The sequence below is a fragment of the Marmota monax genome, unplaced genomic scaffold (genome assembly GCF_021218885.2).
Source record: "Marmota monax isolate L192 unplaced genomic scaffold, Marmota_monax_Labrador192_F-V1.1 WCK01_AAM20220418_F8-fsc00031, whole genome shotgun sequence".
Classification (NCBI taxonomy): Eukaryota; Metazoa; Chordata; class Mammalia; order Rodentia; family Sciuridae; genus Marmota; species Marmota monax.
Window position 1 is genome coordinate 4,864,224 of NW_026695197.1, and position 23,895 is coordinate 4,888,118.

At 33.7% G+C, this 23,895-nt stretch overlaps 1 protein-coding gene across 1 annotated transcript in view; it reads right to left on the bottom strand.

Moving 5' to 3' along the window:
• The window catches only part of Ccdc178 (coiled-coil domain containing 178), a 394,311-nt gene that overhangs the window by 363,147 nt on the left and 7,269 nt on the right, over positions 1–23,895 (bottom strand). Inside the window, exons 3-5 of the mRNA XM_046428324.1 lie at positions 16,323–16,345; positions 7,743–7,828; positions 4,977–5,177 (exon numbers count right to left, since the gene is read on the bottom strand). Of these exons, the coding sequence (XP_046284280.1) occupies positions 4,977–5,177; positions 7,743–7,828; positions 16,323–16,345 (310 nt within the window). The remainder of the gene's footprint in view (positions 1–4,976; positions 5,178–7,742; positions 7,829–16,322; positions 16,346–23,895) is intronic.

Below are 23,895 nucleotides of genomic sequence, written 5' to 3' on the forward strand. Positions count from 1 at the left end.
TTGTAATTGTTTTTTTTTTCATTTTTCTTTGTATTTATTATTTTTGCTTTTTAAATTCTAAAGTCATTTTTATAATCAATTAGTCCTTTTTGATGCAACAAAAGCTACTGATTTCTCTTTAAATAATAAGATGATAGTAAGTTTTTAATGATACATTTCTGAATATCTTCTAATTTCTTGGATATGTACTATGTGATACCATGACTTTCTTACTTTGTCTACACTCACTATAGACAGTAACATGTTTAGCCATTTACTACTGTGGTATTAAATATCACCATCCTTATTTTCATGTTTATCTTACAGTAGATATTCATCATATTCTCCCATTCTATACTCCATGCTTTTAAATATTTCATCTTCCTATTCATTCTATTGCAGCAATACATTCCATGCAATTTCTTCAAATTTTAGTTACCAATTACTTTTCTCTTCTGAGTCTAATGAACAGTACAAGTAACTATTGAATTGGCAAGCTTAAGTAATGTATTTTTCATTTCTATTAGTGTTTTTCCTTCCTATTTTGCCATCTTTAAAAAATTGTCCTTGCGTTTATTTTCAAGCATCTCTTTTTAGTTCTTGAAACAAATCATACTTATTTTATAATTTCATGTATAATACAATCTCTGAAATATTTAAGTAAAATTCTGTGGTTTGTACTCATTTGCACTCATTAAATCAGAATCTCTGTGTGTTTTATAGAATTTTATGCTGAGCTTCTCCTCCTCCCCACCCCCCCAGAACTTTATCTGAACTGATGCTCTGGTGCCTACACTGAAATTTTAGTCTTTTGGAGGAAATTTGTCTTTGCTCCTGCCAGATGCGTCATTTTACTATCGACCCACAGAACATCTAAGTAATATTCTCCACTTAATTTTCAGACACATAGACAGCTGGAAGTTGAGTCGCAAATTTGTTTGAAATTAGGACATTAATAAATCTCAGGGAACATTGTTTTCCTCCACTGACTAAATGAAACAAGCAAGTTTGTTGTCTGACCTGAATGACAGGTTTATTCATGATTTGCTCTTATGCTAAGTATGTAGATCTTCTGATTCTGAGCTTCCTCATCATCTTTAATAAGACTTGTCACTTTGGTTTAGCCTTAGGCTTTATTTCTGGTCTCCTCTATCCTTCAGATACATCAAAATGGGAACCCATGAAAATCCTGGTATCCCTCAAGACTAAATCTAACATTGATGCCTAATTATTTCCAAAAGTTTCCATTCCAAACATAAAAGTTGGTACTGGTGTGTTTCTTATTTTCTTAACAATTTGTCAGGGTATTTTAAGGGACTTTTAAAAAATCAAAATACACACAAAAAACTGACAACTAAAAAACACTTGAGTATCATTGGTTTTTTTCTTCTGATTTTAATGTATTATTGGAGATTTCAGTATCCTATCCTTGATAATTCAATGAATAACAAGACAGGAAATCATTAAGGAGATAGAAGACTTTAACAGCAGTGTCAACTAGCTTAACCTAACTGACATGTCTACTAGATACTCTACTCAACAATAGCAAAATATATACTAATTTCATCTGTACAGGACATTTTCTAAAGGCCTAGGCAATTCTTAAAGTATAAGTAATTTTAATACAATTGAAACAATTCAAGAATGTTTTTGAGCAAATAAAATTAATTTAGAAATAACAGAAAATTTTGAAAATCTCATTATATTAGCAAATCAAGCAGCAACTTCTAAATAAATAACAGATCCAAAAACAATCACAAGGGAATTTAGAAATATTTTGACTAAATAAAAATGAACTCAGCATATAAACATTTATGAAATGCAATTAACATAAATGCAATTAATACAGGTCTTAGGAGGAAATTCATAGATTGAAATATCAATTCTAGAAAAAATTTACCAAGGAAAAAAATCAAAGCTTCCACTTTGTGTTTGTGTGTGTGTGTGTGTGTATAAATGTAAATTATTCCTAAGAAAGTTCCAGATGAAAGTCAGAGAAAAATCAGTGATATAAAAGTAGAAAAACAATAGAGAAGTCAGTAAAAGAAAAAGTTGACTTTTTGAAAAGGTCAACAAAATTGACAAACGTTTTGCTAGACTGACCAAGAAAAAAAAAAGAAGGAACAAATTACTAGTATTGGGGGAAAAAGAGGTGTTACCACTACTCTTGCTATGGAAATTAAAATAATTATAAAGGAATATCAAACAAAGTTTTGCCAGCAATCAGACAACTAAATGAAATGTCTGGATTCCTCAGAAAACATAAATTATCCAAACTGGTTCAAAAAGTAGAAAACAGAAGAGACTTAAAATTAAGAAAGAAGTTAGCTATTTAAAATAAGTTGGTATTTTAGTAAGTTGGGTTTTTTGTTTTTTGTTTTTCTGCTGAGATTAAAAGACCTGACTAGAAGAATTTTAAGGTAAAAAAAGTTTATTTGAGAGCTCACAGTCTCAGAGGTCTCCATCCATAGACATCCTCAGGGCTCGAGCTAAGGCTGAACATTATGGTGGGAGAATATGACATAAGGAAGCAGATCACATGATGAACAGGCACAGAGAGAGACAGATTCCACTCTCCAGATACAAAACATACTCTCCAGATACAAAACATACACCCCAAAGGCACACCTCCAATGACCCATTTCCTCCAACCATACCCTACCCACCTTAAGTTACTACTCAGTTAATTCTGTCAGGGGATTAATTCACTGATTGAGTTAAGGCTCTCATAACCAGAACATTTCTTCCCTAAACCTTCTTGCCTTGTCTCACACATGAGCTTTTAGGGGACACTTCACATCCAAACCATAACAGCTGGCAAATTAGACTAAACAGGTTGGCCATGGATATAAAAATTTGTAACTGGGCCCTGCTAGAAAAAGAACAACTTCAAGAAAATTAAAAAGCAAACAATCAAAGGAAAAAAATTTTCTAGCTCGTAACTTATGAAGGTTTAGAGGTAAAATTCAACTAATAAATTAACATAACTGTTCCAGAAAGTGAAATTCCTAGGATCAAAATAGAGGCAAAACAGCAATCAAAAGCTCACTGGACTTGACCTCTCCCCGAACAGGCCACCAATTGCCTTAACCAGCACAGCCAATCTCGTGGGTTCTGGTGAGGGGCAAAGGGGGATGAGAAAAATAAAGACACAGATTGTGAAGACATAGCTGGGGTCAGGTGGAGCACAGCTCTTTGAGGGAGAAGCAGGTCTAAAGAATTATGCCAGCAGTTTTTATTTATACATGTCTCATTATCAGATTAAAGATTATGCAAGCATTATTGTTTTGTATTCATGATAGTTACAGAGTTAGCAATATTATGCAGCTTATTCAGCAGTTACATTCTATAGTTGCAATGTGCAATGTCAGGAGCTTTGTGTAGCTGTCAAGAAAGTCCATTGTTTAAAATTACTCTTATGCAGGCAGGTTTAGGAGAAGTGGAGCTTGGTGAAACATTGTGGTTGTCCAGCAAGAGAGTTCCTCTATTCCCAGGAACTATGTGCCTAAGATCAAGGTCAAGGATGATAAGATTGTAGCACAAAGCCTCCTTATGGAGGGCATTACCACAGCAGCTAGACATCCTGCACCTTTGTACAGAAAGTTTCCCAGGCACCCAGCATGCCATAGCCATGAAGTCATCAGAGACCCCAATCTCAGATACTGCTCTCCACATATAAGTCCATATAGACCCCATGTAGATTATACACAAACTGATCAGCAAACAAAGATTAATAAAACTAGGCCTCAAAATTAACTTTTTCTATTATACTAACAAGGAAGAAGCATTATGAAAAGTGCAGATGACTCCTTGTAGGTGTGAATATGAGTCTGCCCAAGAATCACCTGAGATCTAGGATTTCCCAGGATGTCTGTGCTAACTCGACTGTAGTCTCATTGTTTTTAAAACACAAATACAGGCACATATATAGCATGCATATATAAATCACGTAGTTACACTATTGCATAGATAACAGAGTATACATATTATAAATTCTATTCAAAGAAAAAAAATTAGAAAAAGAATAACATTCAAGAGAATAAATAAAAGATCTAATGTTTTGTTGAAACTCCCCTGAATGTGTACCCCTCTTTGGAGACTACAGCTTGAAAGACTTATGACGTGACAAAAATGTATGTATGGATTCACCATGACACATACCTTTAGTTAATAACTATTGTCTCAGAGTAATAATTAATAGCATTCCTTTTTCTCTCAAGGTTTTCTTGATTTAAATGATAGATTACATGGATGCCCAATTGTTTAAAAAACAACAACAACAACAAAGTATATGAATTCTGAATTAAATTTTTCCCCTTATAAAGGGGTAAAAACCTCCCAGCCTCAGGCAGGATCAAGTAGTTAGGAATGTTTTGACAGGCAATGTTCAGAGCACAAAAACAAAAACGAACAAACAAAACCCCACAGGTTTAGATTGTGTAGCACTTTGGACCATGTCCCTGGCTCTGCAGTCTAAAAGACATCAGTTTCTTCTTAAACATTTTTTACTTACATGACTTGGAAACATTAAGGGTTCCATCTCTGATACAAATTCCTTTAAAAGTAAATTGGCTTCTGAATTCTCAAAAACATAGACACACGTAGTTTTCAACACATCACTGAAAACTTTCAATTTTCCTACAATTAAAAATGTGGCCAATAATACCAACTAGAAATCACTTTAAATTTCTAGTAACTTAAATACTACTGCCAAGGTAAAAATATATACCAAATGTCTGCATGCCCCTGGGATATCATAAATGCATGGAATTTCCAACAGACCTAAATGACAGCAGGCTCAGTTTTCCTCAGTGCATTTCCAGTGTATGCCTATGAATTCAGCAATCTTATTAATACCATCTTTCAAAAGTGTCCTGGTTTGTAGACAACATACAGTCACTCTAAACAGGTGATTTTTTTTGTACACAGAGCTACAAATGATTATCTGTGCTTCCCCAACAAAGGAAATGGCAACAATAGAAAATCCTTATTATTACCTTTCTGCACAGCTAGTGGGAGTTCTTGAAGTTTCCAGATTGACCACGCATCAATTTTTGTGGTAATCTTTCCCTTTCTTAATTTTTGTTGATTTAAAGTTTCTTCGGCAATTGCCCGGTCAGTTTCTAGACATTTAATGAGATGGATCGTCTCTGACAGCAATGTTTCCATTTCTTTCTTTAACTCAGGACACTTTTCATCTGAAAATAGGAAAATGCATTTACATTTGTTAGTGAAGCAACCTGCAAGCTGTGTGATGGGAACATGGGTCTTAGTTGGATTATTATTCTTTTAAATATTTATGCACTTAATAAGAGAATGTTAAAAAATGAATTAGCCTTTTAAAGACAGTCTTATTATAATACAATCATAACATTGATTATAATCTTTGAAGGCAAAATTTTTCAATGAGCAATTTCTATAAAGAAATACATCACATAGAACCAGAAGAATGAGAAATTATACTTCATTTATGTAGGATATGTCAAAATGCATTCTACTATCATGTATAACTAATTAGAATATATTTTAAAAGGGCTACATCTTAAACCATATCTTCAAGAATAATATAATTTCATTACAGTACATGGAAAAAACACATGTTATATGCACAACTGTACTATACAACTTTATTTTTAATTTATGAATGTGTTTCCTACCATTCTATAAGAAAACAAATCAAAATTATTATATCAGACAAATACTGAAGATCCTCAGATGGTTCCTAGAAATGAACACTTTATATTCTTCAAGCTTATCAGACAAATAACTTCTCTCTTTAGCTTTACCAGAAATTCATCAGGATTTCCAAATTCTATTTATTTTCTTATAATACAAATTAACTCCTTTAATGATAGATATTTGTGATTCCTGGTTCACAGCACTGAAATGATATGACTTAATATTAACGAAAGTATTGCCATGGTATTCATCCATCTATTTACAGGAAAAAAATGTGTACAGAGGTTATTATTTTCAGGAAATAGGATCTACCTTGGAGATAAGAAGGTAAAGAAGATAGATAATGTTCCCATCCTTATGGGATTTATATGTATAAGCAGTGACTTTTGCCAAAGTGTGACATGATGAGAATACTTATAACCAAACTGTCAAGAGCTAAGGTGGGAGGGAAAATAGTATAAAAGCAGAATGGAAAAAGGTAATTAATAAATTTCCTTTTTGTTTTGCTTTTGGACAATAAAGACAATGATTTTTCTGCTCTATGATCAGATTACGTAAAGGTCACATGATGGTTATAAGTGTAAGCTCACAGTCACTCAGTAGATCCAACCTACTGGGCTTGTCAGAGAAATTCTGCATGGTGCCAAAAAGAATTCTTGACAAACAGGATTCTCTATTTTAATGCATAAAAATGATTTTCTCTGGTCTGGCCGTTAAGTTAGTCTCTCTAAACCAATTGTTTGGTTTTGCCAAGTTCTACCACTTCCTGGGTACTTTATATACTTTTTTTGTGAATCAAAAATTTTTAAATGAAAACATACTTATGGAACACTGTGTTCTCGAGCCAATTTGTGATTCACTCTGTCATCAATTTATAAGATTTCAGCCTGAAACTCACAAGGAAGTGAATACTATTTAAAATTAAAACATTCTGAACTGGATTTATATGTGTTTTGCCAAAATTGTTCATTTTTTTAAAATTGTCTTTTATTCTGTTCCTGTAATAGCATTCTAAAATAATTGCTGTACATACATATCTTGGGGTGCATCTAATTCATTATATTAAACATCTAATATTTTTTCCTACAAATACATTTACTGTTTCATACTGGCTAAGTAAACAATCGCCTGCAATTTTTAACATAAATAGTTACAATAAATCTCCCTCATCCTTCCACTCTTGTGTGTTTTAGACTCAAATGTACATATTTATAATAAACATAAATGTGGATAATTTAGCTATAGCCATGACCATTAATATGTTAATCTTTTCTTTCTGCATTTGTCATTTGAAAACTTGGGAAATAAACTTCATTGTAGATGCAAATAGTGAAAAGAAAAACAGTCAAAACAGAGTCCCATCATGATGAGAGCTTTGAAGAACAAAATACTCTTCCTCTTTAAAGGAAAAGTGAGTTGAGTTTATCACTTTTCCTTCATTAACTTTTTCTTACAAATTTTTGTGGTGGGTGAATAGGAAGTATTTCATGTAATCTTGAGAATATAGTCAAAGTAATGTTAACCCAAATTTTAGACCAGCATATAAAATATGGTATGTTTTATAAAATGTAAAATGTTTAGTAATCACAACTGAAATACAGACTAGGGCTGCAATGTCCAATATGGTGCTCATGAACCACAGGGAACTGTTCACATTTAAATGTAACTTAACAAGATTAAACTTAGGAATTAAGTTCCTCAGTTCCATCTAGCCCCATTTCAAAGGCTCACCAGCTGTATATGGTTAACAGCTACTCTATTGGACAGAACAGATGAAGAGCACTTCAATTATAATAAGTGTTCTACTGAACAACCCCTTTACTGCAGTTATCTTTTTGAAAGTTGGGCAGACATCACGATACACTCAGCACCTAGAGCAGTATCTGGTACATAATAGTGTTAATAAATATTCGTCGAATGAATGCCTCATTGAATGAAATGGAGGGCTGATTTCTCTGCTCAGTGCTCATAAGAATTATAGAACTCATAAACATGAATACTGTGAAAATTAGAAATCTATTAAATGAAAAGTCAGTGAGCTCTAAATATAATTCCATTTATCTAAGTATGAAGAACAATTTCACCTCTCTCTTCTTCTGGTTTGACCTCTTCCACTGGTCCTTCAATACTCAAATCTTCTTTTAGGTCCTTTGTGGGACAAGTTTTTCTCCTACATAATAGGAAAGAAGCAATTGATCAGTAAAGGAGAAATGTAGTTGTGGTTACTAAAACAAATTTTAGGTGCTATGCTACTCTTACACAGAATTTTTTAAATGTTTCTGGTAAAACTTACTATAAACTATTTTCTGGTAAAACTTCTGGTAATCTTACTATAAGGAACTAATGTAGGAAAATTCTAATAGGTGGTAGGGTTTATACTTACTGATAAATGGAATAAAATTTGTTGCAAGAAATTGGTCGTTCTTCAAGAATATTGCTATTAGAAAAGGGGCGTTGATTCAAAACAATTTGCATGAGATATTTCTCTAATTTCAAAGTCAGCCATTTCTGGGAAAGCAGTATAAATTAGAAGGAGCAAAAATACCATTTCAGATTTAAAGATAATAAGCTGTTAGAAAAATGTTATTTCCAAAGTATCTTTCTAAGCTACTATGTGTTGAATAATTCAATATTTCTCATTATCAGTATTTCTCTGATCCAATTCTAGGATCCTAAACTAGCCTTCATTTATTTTTGAAAAGATATTTTCTCACTGATAAAAGTTAAGAAAAATATTATTATCAACAAAGCAGGAAGTTTCCTTTAGTTTTTATTAAATTATTAATCTTTTAATAAAGAATTATTACAAGTTAATTTAAGAAAGTATATCAAAAATCATAAAAATCATATAAAATAGTACATATTTATTTATTCTCTTCAGAAATAACATAAGACTGTAAGTCTAGTGATATTTTAATTTCTATAAAATTAGAGACATAAAAACTTGTACCATACTTTAGTTAACATGATACTGTTTCCGGTACATTTTAATGTCATTTAATATTTCTGATGGTTGCATATTCTTCTTCACATACTCTTGTTGTTTCACAGTTAATTTAGGAGATCCCATTCTTTTGGGAGACCAGGAAAATACTCGTTATGTTTTCTTTCTTTGGTTTTGATTTTCTTTTCAAAATGTTTTTGTTGAAAAAAAATGGGATCTTTTTTCTTGTTTGTTTGCTTTAAAACATAGAAAAACAATTATCCCACCACCAATTAGTAAGTCAATTGGATTCTAATGCTAGTTGCATGATCTGGTAAATTATTATACACAATTAGGTCTATCTTCACGTGTTGTCTTTTAATGTTCTGTTCTAATTTTATGTTCATTCTTCAATTGTTTTGTATTGAGGGGATTTCACAGACATCTTTCATTGTGTTTAGGAATTTTCTTTACAATCCTAGATTTTTGGAGTGTTTTCATTATAAAATGAAAAGGTTGTTCTTTGCCACGTGTATTTCCCATCAATTGAGATATTCAGGCAGATATCCCTTTCATTTTCTTAACATACGTATTGTATACAGAACCATCTTTATGTTCCTAAGATAAATCCAATTTGGTCATGATATATATTCTATTAATAGGCTGCTGGATTTACTACTAGTTGGCTAGTATTTTGTTGAGGATTTTGGCATCTATATTCAAAGAGACTGCTCTACAATTTTCTTGTGATGCCTTTATCTAGCTTTGGAATCAGGTTAATACTGGCCTTATAAAATGAATTAGGAAGAATTCTATTTTTTGGAAGAATTTAAAAACGATCACTATAAATTCTTTCAGTATTTAGTAGAATTTATCAGTGAAGCCATTTGGTTCTGGCTTTTCTTGGTTGGGAAGATTTTGATTATTGGTTCAATCTCTACTTCTTATAGATTAGTTCAGATTTTTCTATTTCTTCCTGAGTCAGTTATAGTAATATATGTGCTTCTAGGAATTAGTCCGTTTTATGTTGGTTATTAAGTGATATGCAATTGTATATATTATAGTATCCTCTCACAATCCTTTTCATTTCGATAGGATATGTTGTTAATTAGCCTAATTTTTTAAAAGAAGTGTTATTATTATTTTACTTGATTTTATTTTATTTGATACATGGTCTTACTAAGTTGCTAAAGTTGGCCTCAAACTTATGATCCTCCTGTTTTAGCCTCCCAGGTAGCTGGGATTACAGGTGTGTACCACCAGCACATCCAGACTAAAATGCTATTCATTTGAGTCTTCTTTTTCTGTCAGACTAGCTAAAAGTTTATGAATTTAGTTGATGTTTTCAAAAAAACAACTAATGTTTTAATGAAAATTTTTGTATTTTTTTAATTCTCTGCTTCATTCATAATTTTTTTAAAACTCCCTTTCATTTTCTAGCTTTGGTTTTAGTTTATGCCTTTACTATTTTTTTAAAGTTAGCTTAAGAGATTTGTGGTCTCCTTATTTAATGTAAATTTTAGGCTAATGTAAATTTCTAAGTACTAATTTTGCTTATCCCATAAATTTTGGTACATTCATCTCAAAATATTTTCTTATTTCCCATTATTACTGCTGTGAATTACTGCTTTGATCCATTGGGGTTCTTTTTAAAGAATGTTTGTTTAATTCCATATATAAATGAATTTTCTAGGTTTCCTTCTGTTATTAACCTCTAACTTCATTCTGTCACAAAGAAACTTTTTATGAGTTTGATTTTTTTATTTTATTAAAATTTGTTCTGTAGTCTAATATGATCTATCCTAAAGACTCTTCCCTTTGCATATGATAATTTTTTTGTGCTACTTAAGTCTATTTGCTTATCAATCTTGTGTTTAGTTCTTTTATCCATTTTTGAAAAGAGAGGAATTATATTCTCAAGCTCTTCTCATAGAAATGTCTATTTATTGCTTCATTTCTGTTAATATTTCACATATTTCAAAGTTACAGTTAAGTGTGTGTATAGGTTTATTGTATTGTATCTTCTTGATAGAATAACCTTAACCAATATCTCAAATCTTGTTTGTCTCAGGGAACAGACTTTTATTTAAAGTCATTTGTTTGTGATTTTAGTATAGCCACTCTAGTTTTCTTTTGGTTACTATTTTGCATGAAATATTCTTTATCTCCCACCTCCCAACCTCTGCACTTCTAAATAACTTGTGTCTTTGGAATCCAAGTGAGTCTCTTTATGTTTACAGATAGCCGGCAGTAGGATCATATATGCTTAACCATTCTACTGCACCTATCTTCTAATCAGAGATTTCAGTCCATTTTAGTAGTAGTGTAAGGGTAAAAGAAATTGAAGTTAAAGCGTAAAAGTTAAAGGGTAAAAGACCGGGTGTTGTAAAAGTTTCTAAGCTGCAAGGTCTGAGTTAAAATGTAAAGGAGGTATTGTTAGGTTTCTATGCTACCTGCAAAACCTGAAATTTCTGTAGCTGTTAAGACAATGCTTAGAACCGCCCAGTAAACATTTCCCCTGATTGTCTGGTTGTTTAATAACTGAAGGGGTCTGTGTGGTTGCACATAGGCCTTGCAGGGCCTGAACCAATCAGTTTGATGTGTACCCCGTTTAGAAATGACCTATCACTCCAGCCTGACCTGTTCCCGCCAATGAATGAACTAATCATGTTTAGGAGTTGTTGTTCAATTTTCCCACGCCTCATGATGATTTGTTCTGATGTATACAAAGCCCTCCGCCCTCCCCAAAAAGTGTACTTAAGCAGTGCTCAGCCCCTGCTCGGGGCTCTGGGCTGCTTTCCCTTCCTGAGTGGGCACGGAGCCCCAGCATGCTGGTTCAATAAATCCCCCTTCTGCCAATTGCATGAGTGGTCACTTGGTGGTCTCTTTCTCCGATGTTTCGCGGGACCCTTACAGTAGTAAAGTAACCACTCTGAAGGAAGGATTTATTTCTGTCTTTTTGCTACATTTTTCTACATTACTTATGTCTTTCCTTCCTCAGCTTCTCCATAACTGCCTTCTTTGGTCATTATTCCTTTTTTTTTCTAGTCTGTTGATTTAGTATCCTTTATTTTTCTGCATATTTTTAAAGAATCTTTCTTAGTGTTTACTTTGGGGATAACAATTGACATTTTAAGTTTATAAAGCTTAAGTTTGAATTAAAATCAATGTGATTTCAATACTGTAAAAAACTCCACTCCTTAACAGCTCTGCCCTCCCCATTCTCAGAAATCACACAATTATACATCCTGTGTCCATAACACAGATTTATAATCATGGGTTTTATTTATTTGTCTTTCAAATCATATGGGGAAATAAAGAAGTTTCAAGACAAAAGTACCATTACACTAAATTTTATATTTATCTTTGTAATTATTGTTACTGAGGGGAAAAAAGACTGAATAAACCCTCTAGTTTCACTTGTCTTAGTTGACTTTTAAAAATCACTAACTTTGGAGATTATATAGCTGGGCAATACATTATTAGTTTCTCACTAGTCACTCTGCTGAGTAGTTATGCCAATAATGGTTGCCTATGTTACTTTATAAGATCTCTTGGGCCACTTTTGCTGAAAACACGGATTCTTCACTTGAGCTGGCAGATATCCAATAAGGTAACTGGAACAAAAAGAAAAAACTTGGCATCTCTGTCTTCACAATGTTCCTGTCTCCTTTGGAGCTTTAGCCTTTGATCTAAAAAAAAAAAACCACCTTCCAGCTACCAGCTACCAGGACCTGAAACACCAGACTGTAAGAGGAGTGCAAAGAGGTGGCATCCAAGTTCCTGTAAAATCTTTGCCTTTTCCAGGAAAACACATTAGCTTATCTCTCTTCCTCATTATTTCTATTCAGTGGCATTGAAAAACTGTTTTGGAGCAAAGCTTATCCATTGCTTGGCCACTGAATAAAGTTCTTACTTCAAGCTATCTCTTGAGACAATGGCCTTACCAAGCAGCAGCAGAATCAGATCTTTTCTCCTTACATTGTTGTTGTTTTTTTCTTTATTTCTTTATGTTTTCAGTCTGAAAGATTACTTTGAATATTTCTTATAGGACAGGTCTATTAGTGATACAATCCCAAGTTTTTATTTATCTGGAAATATCTTAGTTTTTTTCTTCAGTTTTGAAGACTAATTTACAGATTGTAGGATACTGGGCTGAATGGTTTGTGTTTTTGTCTTTATTTTCTCCTTCCAGCACTTTAAATATGTCATCCTTACCTTCCGACTTTCACAGTTTCTGGTGACAAATTAACTGTGAATCTGACTGAAGATCTCTTATACATGAAAAGTCACTTATTTCTTCTTGCCTTTAAGATCCTCTTTGTCCCAGGCTTTTAATACACTGACTAAAATGTGTATTGGTGTAGACTTTATCTTATTTGAAGTTAAGTTTAATGTTCTTTTTTGCTATACATGACAGCAGAATGTATTTTGACATATCATTCACAAATGGAGTATAACTTCCCATTTTTGTGGTTGTACAGAGGTGGAGTTACATTGGTTGTGCATGCGTACATGAACATAGGAAGGTATGTATGATTCGTTCTACTGTCTTTCCCATTCCCACCCACCTCCCTTCCCTTACTCTACCCTGTCCAATCCAGTGAACCTCTCCTCCTCCCTATTATCCACCCTTCCACCACCACCTATTGTGAGTCAGCATCTGCCTATCAGAGAGAACATTTGGCCTTTGGTTTGGGGGGGATTGGCTTATTTCACTTATTGTGATTGTCTCCAATTCCACCCACTTACTGGCAAATGCCATAATTTCATTCTTTTTGTTCCAGCCAGTTTTCTTGAAATATTCTTTCTTCTTTTATTCTTGGAATCCTCGTGTGGGAATATTTGTTCATTTCTTGTAATACTTTGAGAAACCAGCCTCTACCTCAGATCAAGCCTGTCCAAGGAAGCGGGCATGACCCTTGTCCTTGGAAAGACCCAAAGAGCACTCCTAGGCACATACCCATCCTGCTGAGTTGTTATCTACAAATAACAGGAAATTGCAGATTGCCATACTAGTGACTGCTGTATTCTGCTGCGTTTCCTATCCTTTACTATCCCCCCTCCCCTCCCCTCCCCTCTTCTCTCTCTACCCCATCTACTGTAATTCATTTCTCTCCCTTGTTTTTTTTCCCCTTTCCCCTCACATCTTCTTATATGTAATTTTGTATAACAATGAGGGTCTCCTTCCATTTCCATGCAATTTCCCTTCTCTCTCCCTTTCCCTCCCACCTCTCGTCCCTGTTTAATGTTAATCTTTTTCTCTCTCTCATGGGAGTTCATAACCCACTTAAATCAAATGTATGAAATATGACATGTCAAGAGCTTTGTACTGTTTTGAACAACCAATAATAAAAAATTAAAATGATCAAATATATAATAAAAAATAAATAAATAAAATAACAGGAGAGATCTGCTGCACTAGGTGTCCCTGACTCAGTCAGGCTAGGTTGGGACCCATAGCAACCTCCAATCAGCATGAGACAGGGAAAATACCTGGGATGCCAGATGACCCTCCCAGTAGTTTATGGTGGTTGATAACATGTTGGGAAACCATGTAGTTCAGCATGTACTCCCCTTGTGGCTTAAACCAATCAGTTCAAACGAATCCCCCTCTTGTACTAACCAATCATCCTTACCCAACTTGTTCCTGCCAGTGGATGTGCTAGTCATGTTTTAGAGTTGTTTTATGATTTTCCCGCAGTGTGTGATGATTTGCTTAGAGATGCTATGATGTATGTGAAGTCCCTGCCTTCCCCAAAGAGTGTATAAAACTGCTGCAAACCCTGGGCTCAGGGCCTCTGTGTGCTGTGTGTGCGGAGGACTGAGCTAGCTCGCAATAAACACCTCTTTGCTGCTTACATCGATCTATGTCTCTGGTGGTCTTTTGGGGGTCCCAAACTCGAGCATAACAAATTCCCTTTGGTTTATTGGATATATTTCATTTTCTTCATGCTCTCGTCTTCCATTTCAGACTGGATAATCTCTATGGACCTACCAAGTTTACTTATTTCTTTCTTCTGCTTGCTCAAATCTGCTGTTGAACCCCTTTAGTAAAGTTTACAGTTTCAGTTATTTTACTTTTAGTTCCAGAATTTGTTTGTTTAATTTTTATAATTTCTCTCTTCATTGATATTCTCTATTTGTTCAGACATCATTCCCTGGTTTCATTTAGTTCATTGTCTATAGTTTCCTTTATCTCATTGAGTACCCTCTTTTCTAAGGATAGTAAGTCTTTGTCTAGTAAGTCCAAATTCTCTGGGCTTCCTTGGGTATAGTTTACAGTTTATATTAGTCGGTTTTCTTCTTCTCCTTCTCCTTTTTCTTATTTTTCTTGTTACAAACTTTTTTCTCATAGTTTCTATGAAAAATTTCACATAATTTCTAATTTCAGACTTTCTATTTTGCTGCTATATTTGTTATAGAAAACTGGACATTTCTCATATTTTAATGTGAAATCAAAATTATATTAACCTTCCCTTATTAAATTTGTTTTCCCTGTTTGTTCTGAGCTGCTGTTTGTTTAATGACTCTTCTATAGACTTTTGAAATGTCTTTATTCTTTGTCATGAGTGACTAATGAAATCTGTTTTCTTTGCTAACTGATGAGCTACTGTTTTGTCTGAGTTACTTTATATGCCTAAAAACAAAAAAAGCAAAAAATAAAATAAAAAGTTCTCCCAATCTTAGCAGACTGCTCTATGTTGAGGTGCTCTTTTAGTGCTTACCCAGGCTGTTACAACCCTGCCTCTGTCTCCAGTTCCAGCCTGTGCCAATCTACTAATATTCGTTGGAGGTAGAAAATTGGGGAATTCCTCAGTATTTTCTGAGCATATTTCCAGTCCTCATCATATCTGTGTCTTTCTGGACTTGCCAGTCTATTGGAAGCTTTGAGACCTCTATCCCCTCTATCTCCCTTTCTAATTTCTTATATCCCAGGCATTTGGGGTTTTTTTGTTTTGTTTTTTAATTTGTATGTGGTGCTGAGGATCGAACTCAGTGCCTCACAGGTGCAAGGCAAGTGCTCTACCACTGAGTTATAGCCCCAGCCCTGTCCTAGGCATTTTGATCTCTCTACTGCTCATTCCAGTTTTTATCCATTGCCCCAGGCTGTTGTGGCAAGTTTGTGACTTTAAATGCTTTCAGAAAACACTGCCTGAAAACTAGCCCAGCCCTGTGATTGCTCCGCTTCAGGAAAAACAAAAGCAAGCCTTTGTGCTGGTCTTTTAGGGACTTGTCAGGCAGGTCAAGGCACTCAAAAGAGCTATCTGGAAATAAGGTCCCTCATGTTCCCTCTGGCACTAGTAATTTCTACCACAAGTATGAGATGCCGTCTTCCTGACTACCCTGATACAGGGATAGTATCACTGCGAGCAGGCATTTTAAAAACACCATGGTGCTCTCCTAGTACAATGCATCAGGTTTAATAAGATTTTCCTTGGTTATCCTAATTTTTTTTTAGTGGAGTCCAGATTATCACAAATGACAATTCTAATGTATTTATTTATTTATTGACAATTTTCTCATTGTTTTTCTGTAGGAATGGAGTCTTAGAGACTCTTATGCTGTCATTTCCAGTAAACTCTTCATCTTTATATTTTTTAAAAGTGTATTTTAATTTTTAAAGTGAAAAATCCTACTTTCAATTTCCTACTCTTTTTGAAGTAAACTTAGTCAACCGCAGATTATCAAAATTTCAACATGAACAAAAAACAATAAAAGAAGCATGAAAGTTTCTTACCATTCTGCAAAAGAAGTTTCAACCTGTCAAAATAAAAGATCTCAATAAAAATCAAATTTTAAACATCTCAAAAAACAATTGGTAAACTTCACTTAAACTTGAACTCACTGACAAATTAGTCGGTTCTCTACTTCACATACCTGCTATAGTTTGGTAAAACTATGCTCTGTTGATTCCCAAACCAACTCCAATCTTTCTATGATTACTCACACCTAATTTTTTTTCACTTTTCACTTCTGTGTTTCTAAATATTACCCATTCATCAAAGGCCAATTCAAATGCTGCTTATTCCCCCAAAGACTTTCCACCCAATAAGAAATGCATGAAATCTATTGAATCTTAATTTACTACCAAATAATGGTAAATATAAAATTATCCACAAGTTTCACATATATGTTTAATTTTCCATAATATTATGCCTCTTCTGGACTTCACATTCCTTGGCAGGGCTCATATTCTACAGATATATCTTAACAATAATGTGGACTGTAAAAGTCATACATTAAAAAAACCATAGAGCTATAAAATCAGAATGGTACATATTTTATAAATGATTTTTATTAATTAGTTATACATAATTAATTGTTCTCAGTTCCTATAGCCTACCAAAATCTGGTTACACACAAACATACACACACACATACACACACACACACACATGCACGCACACACCACCAACAACAAAATAAATACTCAGTGTATATATATTTTAGGAGAATTTTCAGAAATAGAAAGCAGTCAGATTAGATTGATAATGAAAACAGACCAAAACAAATTCACTTCACAACACACAGATGAAAACTGTTTCAGAATAGGGCCAAGGATCTGTGTAGCTCCTAAGGAAATCGGCTTGCAAAAAAAAAAAAAAAGTAATAAAGACTTAAAATTCTTCACATTTACCTGTAAATGCTCAATGGGTATTTAAAAGAAAGATTAAAACTGCCTCAATTTTGCGTCTGTCTCCTTTATTCTGAGTCTCTTGGATTCCAGAACAAATGTTTTAATCCATAAACATCCTGGGATGATTCTAAACTACCTATTAGGCCACAGTAACTTTCTCAGTACCAAAAAGGCACTGCCTGACTAATCCTGAGATAATGATATATCACCACCACTATGCCTGACCAAGATCACCTGCTTTTCCAGCTGTGCAAACCTCCCCAGCCATGGAAAGCTCAATCCTTGCTTACATCCCCCTTTCTATAAAACCTCATTGTCAGCCGCTCAAAGTCAGGGATAAGGATGCAGATCCTCTGGTCTTCCTGATGTCACAACACTTATTAAAGGTCCTTTCCTGATTTTCACCATTACTTCTTCTGCTTAGTTTTTGGATTGGGCAGTGGGACCTGATTTGTTGGGACCTCCAGAATCCAGCTTCTGACCTACAACTCCCAGTATCAAGAGTAAGTAGATGGTAGTCAAAGTAAACAATTGAGTCCTGTTGCTTTGCATCCAAAGAATCCAGAATGCAGGGCTGAAAATGTGCCTTCTAGTTGTTGCCACATATAAGACCTCTAACCACGTGGGAGATTTATCTAAAATGGAAAGGTTGGGCAAGCATGGAAGTGATGGTTCTAGAGAGAAGTAAAGAAAAACCTACAGAACTAGGCTAGATTCTCACAGTGGGCACACAGGTAGGTGTGTGTAAATAAATAAATAAATGCAATTAAATAAATAAATAAATAAATGCAATTAATTCAGAAATAGACCACTGCAAATTGCTTTCCTCAATATACTATCTCTTATTTCAAAGAACCCCAGTAAAATGTTCTATTTAGGTGATACGAAACTTTGATATAGGTATACTCCAAGAAATGCTAAAAACCAACCAAATAAACATAAAAGCCCAGAAACACATGCTTGAAACCAATAGTCAGTCCAATCTGTCACTTGCAAATTTAAAGGACAATGAAAATTATACAAGTACCTAAAGAAAGATTGTAGTATAAAAAATGAGAAAAAAAAAACTATGTACAACCAGAGGAATGAGAAGTTATGCTCCATTTGTGTACAATGTGTCAAAATGTACTACTTTCAGGTATAACTAATTAGAACAAATAAAAAAGCAAAAAAAATTAAAGAAAAAATAAATATGTATGAAAACATTTTTAAAAATGAGAAAATTTACTTCAGATGTAACAGAAATACTGGAATGAACAAAAGTTAGTATCATAATAAATAAATTCAAAGTATATGTCTTTATTCTTTATAGTATCCAAAATACAAAAATGAAACTTATTACAAGACCATCATTATTCAAATATGGACTAGTTTAAAATAAGTGATGATTTCAACAGAACATCATGGGATGAAAAAAATCTACATATATAAGAGAATCTAGTTTGTTATAAATTTACATTTCAAATCAATGGAGATGGAAAATTCAATGTACACAGATAATTTTAATTTCATGTGGAAAAAACTAAGTATCATATTTGCCTCATTCAATAAGCAACCTTTCAGTGGTCTAAAGAGCTAAATACAAAATGTAAAAATTATACAAATTTTAATAATCTTGAGATTTTTTTAAACAATTCAAAAGTGCTAACATTTGTATGATTCTATGATTTGTGTAACCAGATTTTCAATAAAATCCATTTTTTTCTGTATTAAAATTTTTCTGTCTTCAAAATGATTATAGTTAAAGGACTAGTAAAAGTGAATAAAATAAAATAAAGTTTGCAATTAACATTGCAAATAAAAGATTATTATCAATGTTTCTAAAAATATGGAAATGCAACAGATGAGAAAAATGAAAAAGATATATAAATAGAAGTTAACAGAAAACTAAATGCAAAAGAAACTTTATATGGCTAATTGATCTATGGATGTGCACGTGTGTGTGCATGTACACAATTACATACACACATGCACAGATATATTAATGTGTTGCAGAATAAATAATTTAACATAATGTATGAAATATGATATGTCAAGAGCTATGTAATGTTTTGAACAACTAATAATAAAATTTTTAAAAAATAAATAAATAATTTAACATTATCTATTCAGTAATTTGCCTATCTTTCCTAATACCTCCCGCTCAGTCTTCTCAAAACAGGTTTTGGTGTTTGCTATTCTGCTGGAATTTTCTTGTGCTAATAGTATAATAGATACAATGGAGTCTAAGAAACTCTAAAAGAGACTATATTCCTCTACATAACAAAAAAAATGTGTGAATACAATTTTATTGACAATCCCAGTGAATATTTTCACATATATAATAAGTTATTCTAAAATATGTGTAAGAACTATGTATCAACAATACTGAAAATAACTAAAAGAAAAAAAATCTTCCATGCCAGATCTCAAAGCATATTTTTAAGCATGTAAGGGAGTGAAATAACCTATTGAAATAAAAAGATAAAACCGGGTAGTGGGTAAAAGAGGTACATAGATGAAATCTATTTGAATACTTGACATATGATATATGTGGATAGCTAGTTTCTAAGAAATGACCAGATTTGCAATAAATTCCATGTGGAGAAAAAAGTAAAACATTTTTTTCAAATTAGCAATTTTTTTTTACATGAAAAGTCAATTTCACACTTAAGCAATTAAATCTCAAATGGAAAACTAAAATTTTAGAAAATATGAAGTAAACATTTTGTATGACTCTGTAGTAAAGAAGATTTCTTAAGACAAAAAACACTTAAAGGTAAAATGATAAACTAAGTTTAAGTACATTAAAATTAATAATCCTTCTATTAAAAGATATAGAGTAAAAAGAAAAGCCACGGAGATAAAATTATTTCTAATACATTTAATTTCCTGACGATGCTGATTTGTACCTAGAAGTCAATAAGAAGATATGTGTAAACCCGAAAGAACATGGGCAAAAAATAAACATGCATTTTGCAGAGAAGAGAAAGAATATTCAGAGAGAATATTAATAGGTTCAAAATTAATTAATTATCCAGAAAATATTATCTCTTGGTTTTGGAAACTGACAATACAGGGTCCTGCACAATGCAGAAATCTACATCAGGTGATTTACATGATAGTGATCAAAACCACTTGAAATCAGGAACCACATGTGTCAGGAGCAAACTGTTAAGAGGCATTTCAATGAATTGTGATATAAATACATAAAAAATTTAAAGTCCTCAATGCTTAATTAATATTTCATTAATAGTACATCAGAAAATGATGTGTTGTATAAAGATAAAAGCAAACTCAACCAAATTTTTAGAAATAGAGATGAATTTGGCATGGAGAAACACTTTAGGAAAATATATTCAAAATATTACTTCAGCAGCGATTTTGTAAAAGAACCAAATTTTTAGGTACCTGATATTGAAATGCTAATATATAACAACAAATCTCAATATTATGTGTAATTATAATGCACCAGCAAGATTAAATAAATAAATTTTTAAAATAATAAGTGTACAGGACATATACCTTCTCTTTCTAAATATATTATTATTATTATTATTTTTTAATTTTTTATTGTGGGTTGTTCAAAACATTACAAATTTCTTGACATATCATATTCCACACTTTGATTCAAGTGGGTTATGAACTCCCACCTTCACCCCATACACAGATTGCAGAATCACATCAGTTACACATCCATTGATTTACATATTGCCATACTAGTGTCTGTTGTGCTCCGCTGCCTTTCCCATCCTCCCCCCTCCCCCCTCCCCACCTCTCCCCTCCCCTCCCCTCCTCTCCCCTCCCCTCACCTCCTCTCTCTCTACCCCCTCCACTGTATAACCCTGAGGGTCTCCTTCCATTACCGTGCAATTTCCCTTCTCTCTCCCTTTCCCTCCCACCTCTCATCCCTGTTTAATGTTAATCTTCTTCTCCTGTTCTTCGTCCCTACTCTGTTCTTAGTTACTTTCCTTATATCAAAGAAGACATTTGGCATTTGTTTTTTAGGGATTGGCTAGCTTCACTTAGCATAATCTGCTCTAATGCCATCCATTTCCCTGTAAATTCTATGATTTTGTCATTTTTTAATGCAGAGTAATACTCCATTGTGTATAAATGCCACATTTTTTTTATCCATTCGTCTATTGAAGGGCATCTAGGTTGGTTCCACAGTCTTGCTATTGTGAACTGTGCTGCTATGAACATCGATGTAGCAGTGTCCCTGTAGCATGCTCTTTTTAGGTCTTTAGGGAATAGACCAAGAAGGGGAATAGCTGGGTCAAATGGTGGCTCAGTAATAAGTTTCAAACTGTCCCCTAAAATTATCTTGCAATGGTGATTAATTCACAGTCTGTGGCAAGACATTAAAAAACCTTTTATAAGATAATACACTTTCTTAAGCTTCATGTCCCTCCATATACTCTTCCCTACCTCTGGCTAACTTTCCTCCCTCTGGGCCCTCATTCATGCAATTTCTCTCTTAACGCAATTTAATCCTTACCTCTTTCCACAATGACATCGTTGCCCTCCTAAACTCAGGATAACTTTTACCCTTAAAATTTCATGTGACATTTTACTGACCACTTCTGTAATCATTAGTATGTGTGTTGCGGTTGTCTGTGTGTACCTGCTGTCTTTCTCACATTAGATTGAAAGACCTGGATGTAAAGAATCCACACATAATTCATCATTATCCATAGTACCTCCTGGAATTTGGTACATTATAGGCATGACACTGAATATGAATTATTCACTGTGGCAAGGGAGATACACAATATCTTGTCAGGAAGACCCAACGGTACAACCTCCAGATGGGAGAAAAATAACAGCATAAAAAGAAAGAGGAACATATGGCCTATTCACAAGAAAAAATAAATTAAAAGAGACCATCCCTGAGGAAGCCCAAGCCTTGGCCTTACTAAACAAAGAATTTAAATCTATTGTTTTAAGTCTTTTCAACATATTAGAGAAAACCATGGACAAAGAACTGAAGGACTATAAGAGAACTACATTTCAACAAAGCAAAGTTATCCATAGAAGATAAAAATTAGAGGGCATAAGAGGGGCCAAAAAGAAATTTTGGAACAGAAAAATTAAAAGAACTGAAATATGGCACTCACTACTGGGCTTTGGTAGAAAATTTGAGCAGGGAGAAGGATGAATCATTGATCTTGAAGATAGATTGAATGAAGAAAATAAGTAAATAGAGCCTAAGATACCATCAAATACACCAACACACACAGAATGCAAGTTTCAAAAGGAAAGGGGATAGTAAAAATTTTAAAGAGATAATTTGAATACTTCTCAAATTGAAGTCATATAACTACAAGTGTAAGTTGTAAAGATGAGCTGGGGTTATGGCTCAGCGGTAGAGCACTCGCCTAGCATGTGCAGGTCCTGGGTTTGATCCTCAGCACCACATAAAAATAAATAAATAAAATAAAAGGTATTGTGTCCAACTACAACTGAAAAATAAATGGCCAGAGAATCTGTCCTCTGTGGATCCTGACACCTTGAGTGGGCATCGGTCATTCATGTGGCCTCTGAACAGCTGCAGGTGCAACACGTGCCAACTGCCTCAGGTTCCCCTGCCCAGGTTTTAGCCGAGGGCACTTCTGCATCCACCTGGACATCAGGAGTCTCCTCTGAAGCCCCCACTTGCAGAAGACATCCAGAGACTGTTTTCCCTGGGACACTCCCCCTGTCCTGCTCCTCTGTCCTTTCTCCCATTCTTCTGAGATGTTTCTTAATAACTTTGTTTCAGACACAAAAAAAAATCATAGAATTTGTTCAGCTAAGTTCAGGGCTGAACTGAATGGTAACCCAATAAATGCTTGTTGTTCTAGTCACAAAGTTTTGGAGTGTGTGTGCATGTAGGTAGCAAGTGTTAACAGAAAAAACAAGGTAAATGGTTAATTTGATGAAAAAATTTTCATTTGAATAGTGGGGATAAAATTCATATTATAATAGATAAAATGAATTACTGGGAGGTGAGGAATTAGAGATACTATAGTTAGGCAAGTTTTAAATAGGAAGAAAAAGGAATACATTTATGAAAAGAATAGAATTTTTTAAAAAATGTTCTCAAAAATGGATGAAATGTTTGTATTTTAAACGTGGACAGAAATGAGTAAAGTAGGGGCTGGGGTTGTGGCTCAGTGGCAGATCGCTTACCTCGCATGTGTGAGGCACTGGGTTAGATTCTCAGCACCACATAAAAATAAGTAAATAAAAAATAAAGGTATTGTGTCCATCTACAACTAAAAAAATATTTTTAAAAGATGAGTAACAAAAAACTTAATATCAAAAAAAAAAAACACAACCCAATCAATAAATGGGCCAAGAAACTGTACAGACTTCTCAGAAGAGGATATATAATCAATCAAAAAACGTGAAAAAAATGCTCAACATCTCTAACAATTAGAGAAACGCAAATCAAAACTATTTTAAGATTTCATCTCACTTCAGTCAGAATGGCAGCTATCAAGAATACAAACAACAATAAGTGTAGGCGAGGATGTGGGGGAAAAGGCACACTCATACATTGCAAATTGGTACAGCCAATCTGGAAAGCAGTATGGCGATTCCATGGAAAGCTGGGAATGGAACCACCATTTGACCCAGCTAACCCACTCCTTTGTTTATACCCAAAGGACTTAAAAACACAGCATACTACAGGGACACAGCCACATCA